At 36.2% G+C, this 17483-nt stretch overlaps 1 protein-coding gene across 3 annotated transcripts in view; it reads left to right on the forward strand.

Annotated features, from left to right (window-relative positions):
- The window catches only part of Asx (transcriptional regulator additional sex combs), a 186186-nt gene that overhangs the window by 29700 nt on the left and 139003 nt on the right, over positions 1-17483 (forward strand). For all 3 annotated transcript variants that reach the window (XM_072540759.1, XM_072540761.1, XM_072540760.1), the window contains exon 2: positions 3423-4433. In XM_072540759.1, the coding sequence (XP_072396860.1) occupies positions 3423-4433 (1011 nt within the window). The remainder of the gene's footprint in view (positions 1-3422; positions 4434-17483) is intronic.

The following is a 17483-nucleotide window of genomic DNA, read 5'->3' on the forward strand; positions in this document are numbered from 1 at the left end:
CTCCCTTTTTAATGGAGAAATCTTCTGTTTCGTTGGAATTTTGAAGACGTACTGTTGCTGTCTGATTCCAATACAGATTGGCAATGATTCTTATATCCTTTGCATCCAATCCCAACTCTTGTAGGTATTTATAAGAGCCTTGTAGGGCCATTTATAATATCGTCTAATTCAGCCAATGTATAAAATCGCCTGGTACCCATTTCTGAAAACGATAAATAAACTTCTGCAAAAACCATTCATTGAAACCTATTATTATATTATTTATAGTCAATATTATTATAGCATACTAAAATCGAAATATTATTACAGAAGGTGCTACGATAAAATAATACACAGCATTAGCCACGAGCCCCAAATGGGTATCGCGCTAAAATTCCTAGTACAGTCCTGTGTATTAGTAATTAAAATTTGCAAATGTGATAACTGGCTAATATAACCTACAACTGACTAATACATCATCATCATCAGCCCATAGTCGTCCACTGCTGAACATAGGCCTCCTCGAAAAACCTCCATTCAGATCTATCTTGCGCTGCTGCAATCCAGTTCGTACAAATCCTCTTTATGTCGTCAGTCCATCTTGTGGGTGGTCTTCCTGGGTTTCGTCTATCCGCTCTCGATCTCCACTTTAAGATTTTTTTGGTCCACCTATTATCCTTCATTCTAGCGACGTGTCCTGCCCACCTCCATTTAATTTTGGCTATGTGTTTTATAATGTCTTCTACACCACTTTTTCTACGGATTTCTTCGTTTCTTACCATATCTCGCAACGTTATGCCTAACAATGATCTTTCCATTCTACGTTGCGTCACTTGTAGTTTTCGTGTAGATGTTCTTGTTAGGGTAAGTGTCTCTGCGCCATATGTAAGGACAGGCAGGGCACACTGATTAAAGGCTCTTCTTTTTAAGCTGATAGGTATATCACCTTTAAAAATATCACGCAGTCTTCCATATACTGCCCATCCCAGTGTTATTCTTCTTAGCAGCTCAGCAATTTGATTATCTCTGCTAATTTTTACCGTATGTCCAAGGTATATGTAGCTGTCAACAATTTCAATTTCGACGTCTTCTACCCTTAAAGGATGGCTCGGAACTAAATTAGTCATCATTTTTGTCTTTTGGTAGTTAATATTTAGACCTACTTTACGTGCTGCATCGCTGAGTGCATTCAACATATCACCGGCAGCCTTTAGGTCATCTGAAATCAGAACAATATCATCTGCGAATCGTAGATGACTGAGCATCTCACCATCAATATTTATTCCTTTACTTTCCCATTCCAGTGACTTCGAAGCATGTTCAAGTACAGTAATGAACAACTTACGCGACATCGTATCTCCCTGTCGAATACCTCTCCTGATATGTATCTTATTGGTAGGACCGTGCATATTTATAGTTGTTGTAGCATTTCTGTATATATTTTCTATAATATTAGTGTACCTATGATCAATTCGACACTCTTCCAATGCCTTTAGAAGTGCGGGTAGTTCGATAGTATCAAACGCTTTATGGAAGTCTATAAATGTTAGAACTAGAGGGGTGAAACTAGTTGGGGCGAAAACCAGCCTGTTCTCTTGGATGATATAGCTCAAATTTTGCTTCCAATCGATTGGTTATTATTCTGGTGTACAGTTTGTATAAATGGTTGAGTAGAGAAATTGGCCTGTAATTCTCTAGGTTCATGTTGTCACCGTTTTTATGCAGAAGAATTGTAATGGAGTTATTCCTATCCTATATATGGAGTTATATCCTATCCTATAGGAATTTTTTGACTATACAAGCAGAGATTGAAGATGTCTCGTATTTTTTCAGAAGAGAAGTTCCGCCAAGTTTTATAGCTTCTGTAACTATTCCATCATCTCCTGGCGCCTTGTTGTTTTTCATTTTTTGAGTGCATATTGTATCTCATCTTGAGTAATTTCTGGAATGTCTGTCTGTAGAATTCTTCGACTATTTTAAGTATTTTCTGTCTGTCTGTTGTTACTTCACCCTCTTTATTCCTAAGCTGGAAAATTTCTTTTCTACTTGTCGCCATTTTTCGTCTCATGACCTTCATGCTCCTGTTTTGCTCTATAGTCTGTATGATTTTTTCATGTTTAAATTTCCTAATATCTCTTCTCACAGCTTTCGATATGTCTTTATTGAGTGCCCGAATGGTTTGTGGGTCAATGTCCCTTTCACTTTGTAACTGTCTTCTTTCTGTTATTTTGAGTTGTGTTTCTAAAGTGATCTTTTGATCTCGTTTAGTCTTTGGACAAAAACGTGCTTGTACCAGTTTAAGTATATCAACTATTTGTTTGTTCAACTCACCGACATCGTTTGGTATTATGCCGTGATCAAGAGTGTTGTTAATGTAGTTTCCAAATGCTGTTTCGTCTTGTGCGCGTGTCCAGTGAGAGTATTACTTTTTTATTATATGACTTCTACCTAAGTGAGTAGATATCTTAATGGTAGCTCTAACCATCCTATAGTCAGAGTTTGTCGAGAATCTATTAAGAACCTTCACATCTTTAAATATGTATTTTTTATACCTGTAATCTATTTCGTTGTGGGTATTTCCGTCTGGGCTCCTCCATGTCCAACGTCTGTGTGGCTTCTTGTAGAAAAAGCTATTCATTTGATAAAGATTATTCTCTAGTAGAAATGACAAAAGCATTTCACCTCTCTCATTTCTACCCGAACTTCCGAAATACTTTTTACTTTACTTAATCAGTAGACCCATTTGTACCTTTCGGTGTTGGGCCTATACTTCCGAAAATTCTTGTACTTCCGAAATAACTTGTACTTCCGAAATAACTACTGACTAATACACATGCCTAAAATTAATTTAAAGCTAAAAAACAATACGAAATCAAATACTTATAAAATAGTAATATTTCTCTAAACAACGTAACCATACAATTTCCACTTTGTGCTTTGTTTATTCGAAAAATTATGTACAGTACGTAAAATACCTCCACTCACTATCTAAATAGAAGTATTGTACATACTTGACACAAAACCATTTACCTTGAAATTGATGATAACTGCTGCCAACTGATACAAAGTAACAACTTGATCCCCAAATGGGGATCCTGTCAGGTAATAAAGTAACACTACTAATACGAGAGATCTTATTTGGTAAACAATTTTTACAGAAAATTTCCTATTTTCCATTGAAAAACGCAAAAAAGACTGTACACTGGACTCCACAAAAAACATTAGAAATTTGGTTATGGTACGTGTGTCAGAACTCGACCATTTATTGGAGTTGAAGCAGCAGATAGAATAGATTCTATTTGCTGCTTTTGTCTATTTTAGATCTTTTGAGAGTTATTTTGCATGTAAATTTTACATTGTTTCCATGATATTGTATTTTACTGTTACATATCTAGTAAATTATGTCTTGGGAAAACGTAATATATGTTTTATTTTTATTTCAGTTAAACCTCTACCTCCACAAGCAGTTGAAGAGCCAACTGCAACCATAGTGCCTACAACAAGAACACCAACGATGAAAGAAGTACTCGCCTCAATTCCTGGATTCACAATGAAACCAAGAAAGAGATCTAACAAAAAATTATCCCAAGCTGCACAACTTGAACAAACCAAAGAAGGTTGCATTGACTTGGAAACTCCAGATTCTATCTTAGTCAATACAAATTTACGTCATTTGCTTAATAAGGCTACATTCGCAGCTTTACCCACCCTATATCAAAACAAATTGGTTCAATTATTGCCCAGCGTCGACAGAAATATTGTAAATAACGACCCAAATAGTGTAGATATGAGTAATTCAGGTTTGAACAATGAATTTTTTGCTAGAGCTTGCTTGGAATGGCAAGATCGACTGGCAGAAGGTGAATTTACACCTGAAAACCAACAAAAACTTAAATTAGAAGCTGATAAAGAAAGAAACAAGGTGGATCCTTGGAAACTGAAACATTTTGAACCAATTTGGGGAGATAGATCCTGTGCGGCTGACTCTCTTGTATCTACTAGTGTAAATAATATAAACTTTAATAATTCAACACGTCCACCTATCAAGACTACTATCAAACTTAGGCCATCTACTACAAATAAACAGAAAAGTTCTGCACCTCCTCCTGTTAAACGACTCAGAACTGTCGGAGCAATGACTCGCTCTTGTACAACAAATATGAAAATAGAGTTGAACTATGTTGAAAACAAATCTCAAATTCCTGACTTGTTACCCATAAAGCAAATGAAACAAGTACAAAAGGAGGAAAGCCGTTTTAAGTCTGAAAGTACATTTAAAATAGATATAGATACAGCATCAGTTAGTGATAATATTGTAGAACTTCAGGAAAAATGTATTGTTAATATAAGTGATACTATTTTAGAAAATAATCAAGAGACAATCATATGTTCTTCAAAGTCGGAGAAAAGGCCAAGATCCCCAAGTACTGACTCCGAAGGAAGATCTCCCAAACGTAAGATTATTTTTAATATTCTGTTGCATAAATGTCTACCAGAAAACAATCAGAATGTTGAACAAATTACACATAATTCAAAATTATTTAAACAATACACTTAACTCTTGGCTTTAGTTGTAATTTTTATTTTTAATAACATTTTGAAAAAAATATGAATGCGTTCCTGGTAATAATAAATTGTTAATCGTTTCTGCGCAATTTTTGCCATTAGTCGTAATGTTACACTTATTTATTTAAAATAACTTTATTGAAAACAGCAAAAAATATTACAATATTTGTTAATAAACTCAAACTGACAGAACTATTCAAAAACTCAATTACGGCTACTACTTAAACTCTCAACCTCCTGTTTAAATACATTTTCTCACGTTCCAACCTTACGAGACATTTTCGGACATATCGATAACTCCTAGAACATTCTAGATTTTTAATTCTTCTTTTTCATCAAGCGACTTTGTCTATTTGGAATAAATCGTACGGAACTGTCGTAACAGTAATATGTGTATAAGTCTTATACTAAAATAAAATGCTAGCCTAAACATATGCGTATGGTTTGAAATTAATTTCACCTGAATAAGAATATGCACGGTTTTTGTTATAATAAGACGCTTTTCGAACATTTTTATCCCTTTCGAAAACTAATTTTTCTTGAATTCCTTAAAATAGTGTGATTGACCATGTTACCATCTTGTACAACTTCTCGTCTCCTTTGATTGTAATATTTCCTCTCTCCTTCCCAAGATATCAGATTCCCCCAGTTCTTCAAGCTGTTTCTACTCCGTGTCCTCGTGCAGGTCGTCATCGTTTTTCTTATGTTTTGTTTCATTAAAACTAGTCGGTTGTTTCGCATTTATATATGTTCCCACGCGTTGTTGCTTCGAGTGCTCCCTTATCCAGCTAAGACATTTATCACCCAGGAAGCTTGACAAGTATTCTGGCACTGTTTTCCGAGCAGCCATTCATCCGCTGGTCAAGGTGGCTCTGGGTTTGCCACGGTTTTTTTCCGGTAGCAGTGACGGCAACGATAGTACATATACCGCCTGATATTCTTCAGTATAGCTGCTTACCCTACGCTGTGGGAGATGGAAAAAATAAAGTATGGATGAGTGGGTGATGCTTTCTGATTGTAGTTGGAGTTCAGGTCTGATGTATCTTTGGATATATTGGTCGTTGAGGGTCTTCAAATTTTCGTCAGGGATTGGTACAATAAGACGAAGGTGTTTTGTGGAGAAAGGCGCAGCAATTTGGAATGATTGCTGCTCATGTCAGCTATTTGGACTGTTCTTGGTTTCATCGGTTGTGCTCCCCTCACATTTGTAGGGACCAAGACCAATTACTCGGCCTTCCAGAACGTCGAAGCCCAAGCAGGCATATCTTCTTAATATGTCGTTTCACTTCGAAGGTTGGCGGTCCAAATGGCTATAGTTACGCGCGAAACAACGGCTCTGAAGATCTCGGTCGACGTTTTGCCGAATGATCAACGGAAATGTTTCTGTTTTCCTCCTAGGTCCCTGACTTTTTTGATCCCTCGCTATCAGTCCTCGTAGGTGATCTACCTAAGGAGTCTCTCCTTCCCAAGATATCAGATTCCCCCAGTTCTTCAAGCTGTTTCTACTCCGTGTCCTCGTTCAGGTGGTCATCCTTCTAACGAAGAAGTTTGTCATTTCGATAAACGTTTTCATAATCTATTCAATTCTTGGTAGGATTCATTACATACACGATTCATCAGTGCACCCAGGTATCTGTTGGATGACACCTTTGTTATGTATTCGGAGGACAGCTTGTGTTTGTAATTTGGAAAAAACCACAATTTGCGTTTTGGTAATGTTCATGTATAGGTCATAACTCTCGTCACATTTTATAATGTAATTTTGCCGTTCGTTATGATTCCTGCGCTATTACCGTTAAGAGCTTCTGCAAAGATGTTTTCCGAGTACATATTGAAGAGAACCGGGACAGTAATACATCCCTATCGTATACCTTTTCTTACGGCTATCTCCTCCGACATGTTGTTCTCCACGCTGATGAGCTTTCTGATGTCAATACAGGTCTGTGATGATTCGAGAGTACCTCTCAGCTGTACCCGTTGCTCTGAGCATTTCTGCTAGTTTTTGGTGTTAACGCAATCAAAAGATTTGCGATAGTCTATAAAGCAGGAGTACATTTCCACATTTATATCACGGGCTTTCTGTGAAAATATATTTAGTGAGAATAGAACCTCGGAGTTCCCACTCCACTTCTGAAGCCGAATTGGGTGTTATCCACTTGCTGCTCGCACTTCTTATATATACGGGTGTGTATGACTGTCAAGAACGTTTTCAATATGTGAGACATCAAGTTTATGATGCGGTGTCACATTTCTGTTCAACAAATCTGTTCTAACCGTCTTGGTGTACCAGGAAATTTGGAGTTTCGGCATGTACTGCATCAGGTCTTTCTATAATGGACCGCCATGTTGTATCTCTTCTTTAGTGATGACAGGACTCCTTTCATTGATCTCATTGGCATGTGGTGGTCGCTGTGGTCATCCATCGCTAAACATGTTCGTAACTTATTCCCTCCAGCACTTAAGTTTTTCTTTATTTCTCACAAGGAGCTGATTGTTATTATTTTTTAATATTCCACTATTCTTTTTGTAATTTCTGCCTATTTGTAATTTCCTTAATTTTTTTATGTAAATCGTGTTTTTGCTGTAGTTGTTTAATATCACATTATTTATCTGCATCTATTAACCTCATACTTATTGCTGTAGTTGTTTAATATCACATTATTTATCTGCATCTATTAACCTCATACTTAATTTCAAAACGACGTCTTGCGAACTCTTTTATTAAGTTTGGAAAGAGACAATAGCAACAAAAAACTAAATATGTCGAATATGGTGGGTGGTCGATCAATTCATATGCCAGTTGGTGTAATTTTGTGGTCTTTTGAGTAGGTCCATTGTCTTAATGGAAGATTATATTTTACAGCGCAAACCTACTCATCAAATCGACTGTCTAATAGAGCGGCATAATATATAATACCTTTTGCGACCCAAAAATCACCTTTTAACCTGATCGGGCGGTTTTCTTCACTGCTTTGAACGTTCCTTCATCTCCAGCGTGTACGACCCACAGCACGATAATCATTTTCATATCCAAATGTGCGTATATGATATGATATATAAGCTCACTTGCCGTAGAGCCTTTGCTATTACCCAAATTTTAATTCTAGGCGTTATTGTAATAAATAAGCTAATTTTCAGCAATACTTTAGGATACAACACAGTTTGAAGGTCTCATTAGGAACTTTGACAGAGTGTGTCATACTCTCTGTTTGCCTAGTACTATTGTTCCAAGTTCTGCAGCCAAATTTGCTCTGCGACGACCTGGACTACTTTTACCATTCATTATCATCATTTGGCTCTACAACTCTATGTGAGTCTTGGCCGCGTTTACTATTTTCCTTTATTGTTGTCGGTTCTGAGCAGCTATTTCCCATTGCTGTATTCCAATTTTGCATAGATCACTGGCTACTGCGTCCTTCCATCTCTTTCTTGGGCGACCAACTGACCTTCTGCCATCGGGCCTTTCCCAGAATGTGGCGTTCAGGAGTCTTTCGTCACTCGATCTTAGTACGTTGCATTTTACCATTTGCAATTTATCATTATTCCTACCCTGCATAATATGCCGGAGCAGTTAGTATTTGGTATTGCGCAGTATACGTCCGCAATATGTTAATTTTCTTTTTTGATAGTGTCTTTGATGTTTGTTCAGTTGGTTTAGTACTTCTGTGTTTGAGATTCTGTCGATTCACGAAATCCGCAGCCTACCCATCAGCCGGTCCTCACTTTGAAGGCTTCCAATTTATTTTACATAGCATCTTTAAGAGTCTGTGCTTCGGCGATATACATTAGTATACTGAAGATATTTACCATATGAGAGTACGAGCGCTTAAGGTTAAATTGATATCGTGACTACATAGTACAGTCTTCATTTTTAGAAAAGCGACTCGAGTTTGTTCTATTCGAGATCCTATCTTTTGTGCTGTCCTAGTTTACATTTAGTGTGCACCTCAAATATCTGTACTCGTTCTGTGGGTTTCCAGTTACATTCCAGAACACCTAAAACGTTAATTTGCTGCTTACTACTAGCCACTTGGTCTTCTTCTTTTTCATAGAGCCCATCTCCTTACTCTTGTCTACAACGTTATTTAACAGTGCTTGCAAGTCTTAATGTGTTTCCTAGAAGTATAGTATCATCTGCGTATCTAGTATTATTTATAACTGCTCAGTTAAGATTAATACTTTGTTGTCTTTAATGTAATCCATTTATGTATTTAACTGTACAGTAAAGATTAATGCTTTGTTGTCTTTAATGTAATATCTTCTGGAAGATTTCTTACAAAATCATCATCATCATCATCAACCTGTATGCGTCCACTGCTGGAGGTCTCCCTCAGCTCTTTCCATCCGTCTCTGTCTTGTGCGGCTTGAATCCAGTTATTGCTAACACGCTACAGGTCGTCAGTCCATCTAGTTGGTGGGTGTCTTCTGCTCCGCATTGCTTCTTGCCTTGGTCTCCACTCTAAAATACGTTTTGTCCATCGGTTGTCTGATAATCTGGCGACGTGTTCTGCCCAATTCCATTTTACCGATGCGATTTTTTCGATAGCGTCTGTTGTTTTTGTTCTACGACGTATTTCTTCGTTTGGGATCCGGTCTCTCAGAGAGATACCCAACATCTGGCTCTCCATAGCTCTCTTACAAAATACTATGCTGTAAAAACCAAACTGTGTATTATCCTTATTCTTCAGGTTCCTTCTCCTATCGGAGGTTGGAAATCATCATCACTATTTTAATTTTATTGGCCGCGCTTCTGAATAATTCTAATGAGCTGCAACCGAAAGACTCTCTCAAATTTCTTAGCCAGGATATTTTGCGTCATCCTGGGTTTCTCTTCCCTTGCATAATTAATCTAAGTAATACGTACTTCTCGCCCCTCATTATATGACCTAGATATTGAATCTGAATTGACCTAATTTTAACAGTTTTTATGACTTCACATTCTTTCTTCATTCTTTGTAACACCTCTAATATTAGTTACTTTTTCAGTCTACGATATTCTGTGGATTCTCCTGTAGCACCACATCTCAAAGGAGTTTATTTTTTTGATTTCAGACTGTTTTATAGTCCACGCTTCCATGCCGTATAGTAAAGTAGAAAAAACGTAACAACGTAGCATTCTTGTGCGGATATCTAGATTAAGGTTACGGTTGCAAAGTAAGTTCTTCAGTTTTATGAACGTGTTTCTTGCCATTTCTATTCTAGATCTGATTTCTTTTGTTTGATCTCCATCTTGGGTTAGCCACGTTCCTAAATATTTATATGTTGTTACTCTTTCGATCGTTGTATTATTGATGATCAGGTTATCTACATTTTGTGGTTTTTTTGAGAATATCATTGATTTCGTTTTCTTGAGATTCATTTGCAGTTCGTATCTTTCACATGCATTGTATACATGTTGTATTATGTACTGTAGATCTTCCATGTCACTTGCAAATATGACCGTATCGTCCGCATATCTAATATTATTAATGCTATTTCCGTTGACCAAAATACCTTCCACAATATCCAATAAAGCTTCTTGAAATATCACTTCATTGTAGACGTTGAATAAGAGTGATGAAAGTATGCACCCTTGTCGAACTCCTCTAAGTATACTTACTTCCTCTGTCAGTTCTCCTTCGACCCTTATTCTTGCTTTCTGATTTTGATACAGATTCGATATAATTTGTAGATCTCTACTATCTATGTTTTTGGTCTTAAGAATACTTAGAAGCTTTTCATGTTGAACTCTGTCAAAAGCTTTTGTAAAGTCTATGAAGCAAGCATATATGTCCTGATTCATATCCAGACATCGTTGTGTCAGAACATTGACTCCTAATAATGCTTCTCTAGTTCCTAGACCCTTTCTAAAACCCATCTGTGAATCACTTATTTCTTGTTCTAATTTCATGAGTATTCTGTTATGTATGATTTTAAGGAAGGTTTTCAATGTGTGGCTCATTAATGCAATTGTCCGATAGTCATTGCAATCTTTAGCATTTGTGATTTTTGGAATCGTTACAAAAGTTGAGAGAAGCCATTCTTTGGGTATGTGTCCCGTCTTGTATATGGAGTTAAAAAGGTCTACCTGTATTATCCATGTATTATCCATGTATTATCCATGTAAATGCAAACATTAATGATTTTCAAAAATATTTTTAAAATACGACTCGAGTCCACTTGTGCGGTATTTGCTACACTATTTGGCATTTTTCTTTTTAATGCTGTCAAAAAGGTAGTAGTTAACCAATCTTTGGGAATTTTGCCACTTCCTTAGATTAAATTAAACACTACACCATTGAGTATGAGTGTGATTCTAGTAGTAGTTTTAACAATTAAAAAAAAACAAATATGTGGATAACAGTTTGTTTTTGAAACTATTTTCTTCTTTTTCTTCTTCTTCTTAGCCTTCTGTCGTCCATGTTTGGACATAGGCCTCTCCCAACCCCTTCCATCGGTCTCTATCCTGAGCAACATATTTCCAATTTGTTCCGGCTATTCTTTTAATGTCATCAACCCATTTCATTCGTAAGGTCTCCAATGCTGTATTGTAGTATTCCAACGTTGGTCTTTTTGTCTAGCAGTGTGTCCCACGAAGCTCCATTTAAGTTTGGAAATTTTTATTGCTATGTCCTCGACTTTTGTTTTGGATCTTACCCAGTCGTTCCTCTTTCTATCTGACAGTCGTATACCTAACATTGCTCTTTCCATTGTTCTTTCTGTTGTGGCTAGTTTATTCATTTTTGCCTTGGTTAGGGTCCAGGTTTGACATCCATATGTCATGATAGGAAGGATGCATTGGTTGAACACTTTGTTCCTCAAGTATTGGGGTATTTTGCGGTTCTTAAGTATCCAACTAGTTTTCCAAATCCTACCCATGCTAGTCTTGCTCTTCTAGTAATTTCCGCACTTTGGTTCTCTTTGTCAAGTCTCATTTTCTTCTTATCTACTACTTTTAATGGGATACAATCACAATTCCAATCGAAAACACGTTTATTTTTGTGTTTCAATTTCCACTTCGGAAATCCCACGAAATCTGCGAAGTGAATACCTACGTTAACGAGAACGTTAAAATAAACGCGTTTTTAGTCGAGATTGTGGTTGTTTCCCATTATTAGTAGTTTGGTTTGTTGTGCAAGATATTTTACGAAGTCTTTTACATGAGGCCACAGATTTTTAATCGGAGTAAGATCCGGTGAATTTCCTGGTTATTTAAGCAATGATAATATACGTGTTTGTCTTTGAAATACTTCAACGTGACTTTCGATTTTAAATACTTCAAAGTGACTTTGGAAACGTAACACAGAGGTGAATCTTTTAAAAAACTGCCTGACCGTTCATAAAATTCTCTTGATTAAATTTCGAATCCATGTTGAAAGAATTCTAGTATTTTTGTAAGTTCACAATGCCTTATATTGGCATAAGAGATCTGGTACCTTTATATACACTAGTGGCCAAAATTCTGGAAACTACAAAATTTTGAATTTTGTTAGCAGCATTCTTCATTTTCACACGAGTTATGTTATCTACAAGATTATCTATGATTTTATTGCATCATTTTATGCTTGTACTTAATATTTAATGTATATTTTAAGAGAATCAAACAATAGCCGTTAGCTATTAGTAGATACATATATTTAAACAAAATGGCACAATGGTTATTATGAAGAAAATTAGTATTTCGTGGAATAACCTTTGTTTTTTAGCACGTACTCGATTCTGCGAGGCATGAAGTTCACAAGAGGAGTCAAATCTTCTGGTTTAAAAACTCTAAACCAGTTTTGAATAATGGTTTCTCTTGTTACTTGGGTTTCGGCGTGATACTAACACTTTCAGCCTTGACCATAGCTTTTCTAATGGATTTAGATCGGGACTATTTCCAGGGCAAGGCAGCACAGTAACGGCATGGTTTATAAACCAATCCGTGTAAGTTTTGGCCGTATAAAAGGGCGCTCCAACCTGGTGAAAGATACATTGTTGAGTATCCCTCCAAACAAATTTCTCCTATTTGGCAGGAATTTGGCATGCAGGATTTCTTCTTGATATTGTTTTGCATTAATATTGCCCTCTATTTATTACCTTACTCCACTGTTCTTCTGCCTACTATCTTTGTAGTAAAGCCCAATCAATGCGTTTTTGACCATGTTTTTTGTTCAGGAACGACTTCTTTCTAGCACTTCTTGCTCGCAATCCATCTTCGCGCAACTTTCTTCTCATAGTTTTGATATTGGTAGATAGATAGATATTGGTAAGCCAGTTGATTTGAAAATAGCAATAATGTCTTTTGCGGATCTGCGACGATCTTCTGAACACAGGCGGCATATTCTGCGCTCATCGTATTGACCAACTTTCGGTTTTTTCCTCTGTTTTTTGCTGAGTTTGTCGTTCCAGTATTATGATAATGTTCACAAACTTTCATTACACCTGATTTTGTGGCGCAAGCACCCAATTATTTGATATTTCTTGGTATGTGTAAACTTCTTCACGAATGGTAATTGCTTTGGCTCGAGTCAACACATTTTGGGTTTCTGGGAGCCATTTTCGTTGAATCGACACTGATGTGTTCCTCTCCAACAATTAAAAAATATCTCCCTAGTACCAACTACCCAAAGTTATTAATAAACACTGGAAGTCGCACAAAACTATACTAAACGCTTACAATTATAGTACAGACGCCAGTGTTGCATTAGCAAATCGCTTGAATCCGTTTCCATATTTTATTAAATAATTAAGTAAATACATATAGAGTTAGCTTACTAACTAGCAACGTAAGCTACTACGTAAAATATTAAGCAAAAATATAAAACAATAAATAAAAATGTAATTTTATTGATAAACTATGTTAATCACGATCATGAGACAAGTGTTGCTGGAAAAACAATAATTTTTGTAGTTTTCAGAATTTTGGCCACTAATGTAAAAAAAATTCAGCACCTGAACATCTTCAACGGGTATTTAACTGTTTGATTAATATAATTTTTTGTTATGACTTACTCTGACAACGAGATACCTATTACCAAAAATATCTCCAATCTGAGACAAACTTTTATGATAATGAACATTAGTCAGTAACTGCATTTTTGTAATCTGATTTTTTTTTGTTTAATTGGCTTTATCTTATTACAAAAGCTTCATCTCTGACGTTTCATACACCTCACTTCATCCTAATCCTTTCAGTCTCTTGTTGTGACAAAATTTTGTTTACAGCTCCTTAGCTAACGTTCTATACTTTCGCACGTGCACGTTTATTTCGAAAATAAGAAGGAAATAAAGCCTGTTTAGTTTTGTTTTAGCAAAAACATAATTATTGTAAAGAAATATCAAAAGACGTGTTTGAAACACGTCTGTAGTTGGCACGTAGTCACGTTGACATAAAGGTGTCGCCAACTGCTAATAAAAGTAAAATGAAAAATGTGTAGGGGAGACCGTGGCAGCGAGGACCAGCTAAGCAAAATGTCTTTATATAATTTCTATTTATCATGGTATAATTATTATAAAAAAATGAACAATAAATTTTAACATTTGTAAGAACAAAAAATAAAATTTTTACATGTATCATATGGTCCTCCATGCCCCATATGTTGGGGCAAGTAGCTCTATAAAGACGAAAAATAAAGTAGCTCCACCATATTAAAAATAAGTAAGAACGTAATGGAGATGGTTAACATAAACACAATTCACAGATGAACTGAGAACTGAGATGGGCCCACCGATGAAAAGTTTGGCACCTAATCCATCCTTCGCATTATTTGCTTTCTTTATAGATGCTATGACAAAAAATGCACAGGCAATCGTCTTCATTCTCGCTTTTACTATTGCTGCTTTGATCATTTTTGCATTTTTCTTCTTCCTCGTTATTTTATTTTTGTTTAAAAGTAGCTTTTTTTGAAATATTTGCTAAGGTTTTTTCTTTTTTGGAGTTCAAGAAAACGCTTTGGTCTTCTAAATCGGTTTTTCTTTTTTTTCTTGTTCTTCTTCTAAAGCATCCTTAATAGGTGTGCTAGTAAGAATTGTGGAATTTTCTTTTCTCTTACTTTGCATCTTCTTTTTATTGCCTGGAACTGCAACTGGCGATACGATTTGTAATACCTCTACAAATTTTAAAGACTGGTCAACTTCTGCTTTCGAAGAACCCTGTCTTCTGATGAACTTGGTTCCTCGGTTCATTTGGTGGAAGAACATTTAAAGTTGATGTTTGTGTTAATGTAGTAGTTTCGTGATTTGTAGATAAGTGTTCTACATTTTCATTGACAGTCGAAGGCAGGAAATTAGATTCTTCGAAAACATCCGGGTTAAATCGATAGATGCCACTTCTTTCAAAACACTTGGCAGCTTTGTTTAACGTAGCCACTTTCTGAAATGCTCTCCCGCTTAATTGCACCACGTCATATATTGTGATCAGTTCTCCTTTATGACTTGTCACATAGAAATCGCATTCACGAGCATACTGAGCCTCGAATGGCCCAAAAAATGTTAAATAAAGTGGCTGCCTTCGGTGACTGCAGTGATGTGGGAGAGTCAGCATTACTATATGATTTTCTCTTGCTTTCAGCACACCCCATAAGTTGCTTATGGCTAATGTTCCTGTTCAAGATTAGTAAAACTGGCTTTTCCTTGCTGGGCTTCGAATGTTCGAATGCTCTATAAAATGATCTAAATATTTTAAAAATGCTCACTATCCATCCAACCAGATCCATTAGCAGAACCGACGACAGCTGCCGGAGGCACATCTCTTAATAAGGATGTAGCTAATCTCTTTCGAGGAAACATATAAAATGGAGGAATATTCTTCCTACTTGCTTTTGTCCCATCCTTTGCCAATATTTTAGTAGGTTTCGGTACAGTGCTTATACCTATTTCATCATAATTGTAAATGTTTTCTGGGCAGTCCAGGATTTCTTTTTAAAAAACCTTGTAGCCAATCTTCTTCAACAATTTTTTTAGTTTTATTGAATGGATGCTTAATTTTTGGCCTTTTTGCAAGTTCATAGGCTATGCGTCTAACATCTAATGGAGTAAGACCATAAAAACTGGACTGCATCTATAATAAATGTGTTACTAGTAACTTTTCATTGGGACCAGAAAAAATAGGATTGTATTTGCCAAGAAAGGGCCCAGGGATGTTTCCTTCGGTTTGCTTCGTTCGTTTAAGTAAACTAGTATTCGGTATTTTAAATCTCCTACCAGCTTCTCTGATACTTGTTCCGTTGCGTAGTTCCTTAATAGCGGCTTCTGCATCCTCTTGCGTCCAATCAGGTCCAACAAACAACAACAAGCATCTGTCATCCACATAGAACTGAAATCGGTTCTTTCCAACCTACTAATGTCAAACTGCGCTCGAAATTCAAAATATTTGGATACGTAATGACGGTGGTCCTATTTACGCCGGTTGTCCTAGCTGCCCAGGTCTCCCCTATTCCCATTAATTCGCATAATTCTGAATGTATAATAAAAATGGATTTAATGACATTGATCAAATCGTTCTCTGATAAAAAACAAATAATACATCCAGCATAATTAGCCCAAATCTGAGTTTATAAATAAATATAATATTGAGTTTAACGGCAAACTAATTTAAAGTAATTTGTACCAAAAACTGATTACAATTGAATGATATCTCTTAACTGGCATTTGTGCAGCTAAGTAATCACAAATCTGACATACCTAAACTTGCCTGAATATATACAGAAGAAATCTAATTTTAATAATCATAGATTTTCAAAATGTTATTATTTGTAAAATAAGAATGGTAGTGAATTGTGCATGTATTGTCTCGTACTAACACATATATAGAACATTGTATAGTTTGTGAAGTTAAAAATGCAACACCCTTTAAACATTAAAATAGCTGCACATAAATAGAAAGTTTAAACCTATTTCGACAATTTACTATTGAAAAAAATGAAAGAAATTTTATTTTTTCATTGAGTTAACAAGGGAGAAACAAACAGCTGTTCGTCCTTGCAGAATCACAAGCACACAGCGGGCGAGTACGTCATGCTCAAATGTATTAAGCCTTATCTTATCAAACCCTGGACAGTTCGTCTTCAGCCTGACAAAATTGGCGATCCGCTCTTTCTGTCAGTGAGATGTTATTCATATACCCCTTGAGGCGACAGTGTCAGGAGACCTACGATAATTCGCAGATCTAGTAGATCTTTGGATTTCTCTTCTTCGAAGATTAATGTATAAAAGCCTCGGAATGTTTAAGATCCATTTGTGTTTCGTTTCATCCGTTCTATCCAGGCCGATGTTGTTATTTTGGCTCTACTTCTATTTTGGCTATTCCAACCACAGGTTCTAAGCCTATGAATGCTTGTTTCTCTCTTCCCCTGACAATTAGGTCCGCTTTTTCGTCCACTTCAATATCGGTAAGTCCGGGCAGCCAGAGTAAACTTACTTTGTCACTTTTTCCGATCCGAATCAATTTCTGAAGACAGTTCCAAACTATGTAACTTGGAGTCAATTCGATTCCAAGCCCTTTCAAGACTCTTCTTCGTCCATCATGAATAGAATAATATCGAGGGGCCATCAAGTGGCGTTATAGCTTATTATGAGCCAAAGCCTTCGAACAATTTTCCATTCCAACTCTGATAACTCTTCTTCATCCTTTAACTCCGATAGATTTTATGTTATCCTCTTATTATCCGGGTACCTTTGTTTCAGTTTTTCTCTGGTTAATCGTCCCACTCATCTTCTCCTCTTTGGTCAAAAACTTTTCTGTCGCATTTTCCTTTCTCCTGAATACATGCTATATCCGTTGGAGGTTTGCTATCTTAATAAATTTCACAATATTAGGCTCCCCGAAACTTCAAAAATAATTTAAAGTTGTAACACTTTTGCCACAATCCTATCTCCCCTCCATATATTCTTAGATTTTTTTATATGTTAAAACTGCACTTATTGGGGTCTTATTAAGATTCTGTAAATGGTCAATTTAATTTTTCTGGGCAATTTTG

Source organism: Diabrotica undecimpunctata, chromosome 8 (assembly GCF_040954645.1).
Source record: "Diabrotica undecimpunctata isolate CICGRU chromosome 8, icDiaUnde3, whole genome shotgun sequence".
Lineage (NCBI taxonomy): Eukaryota > Metazoa > Arthropoda > Insecta > Coleoptera > Chrysomelidae > Diabrotica > Diabrotica undecimpunctata.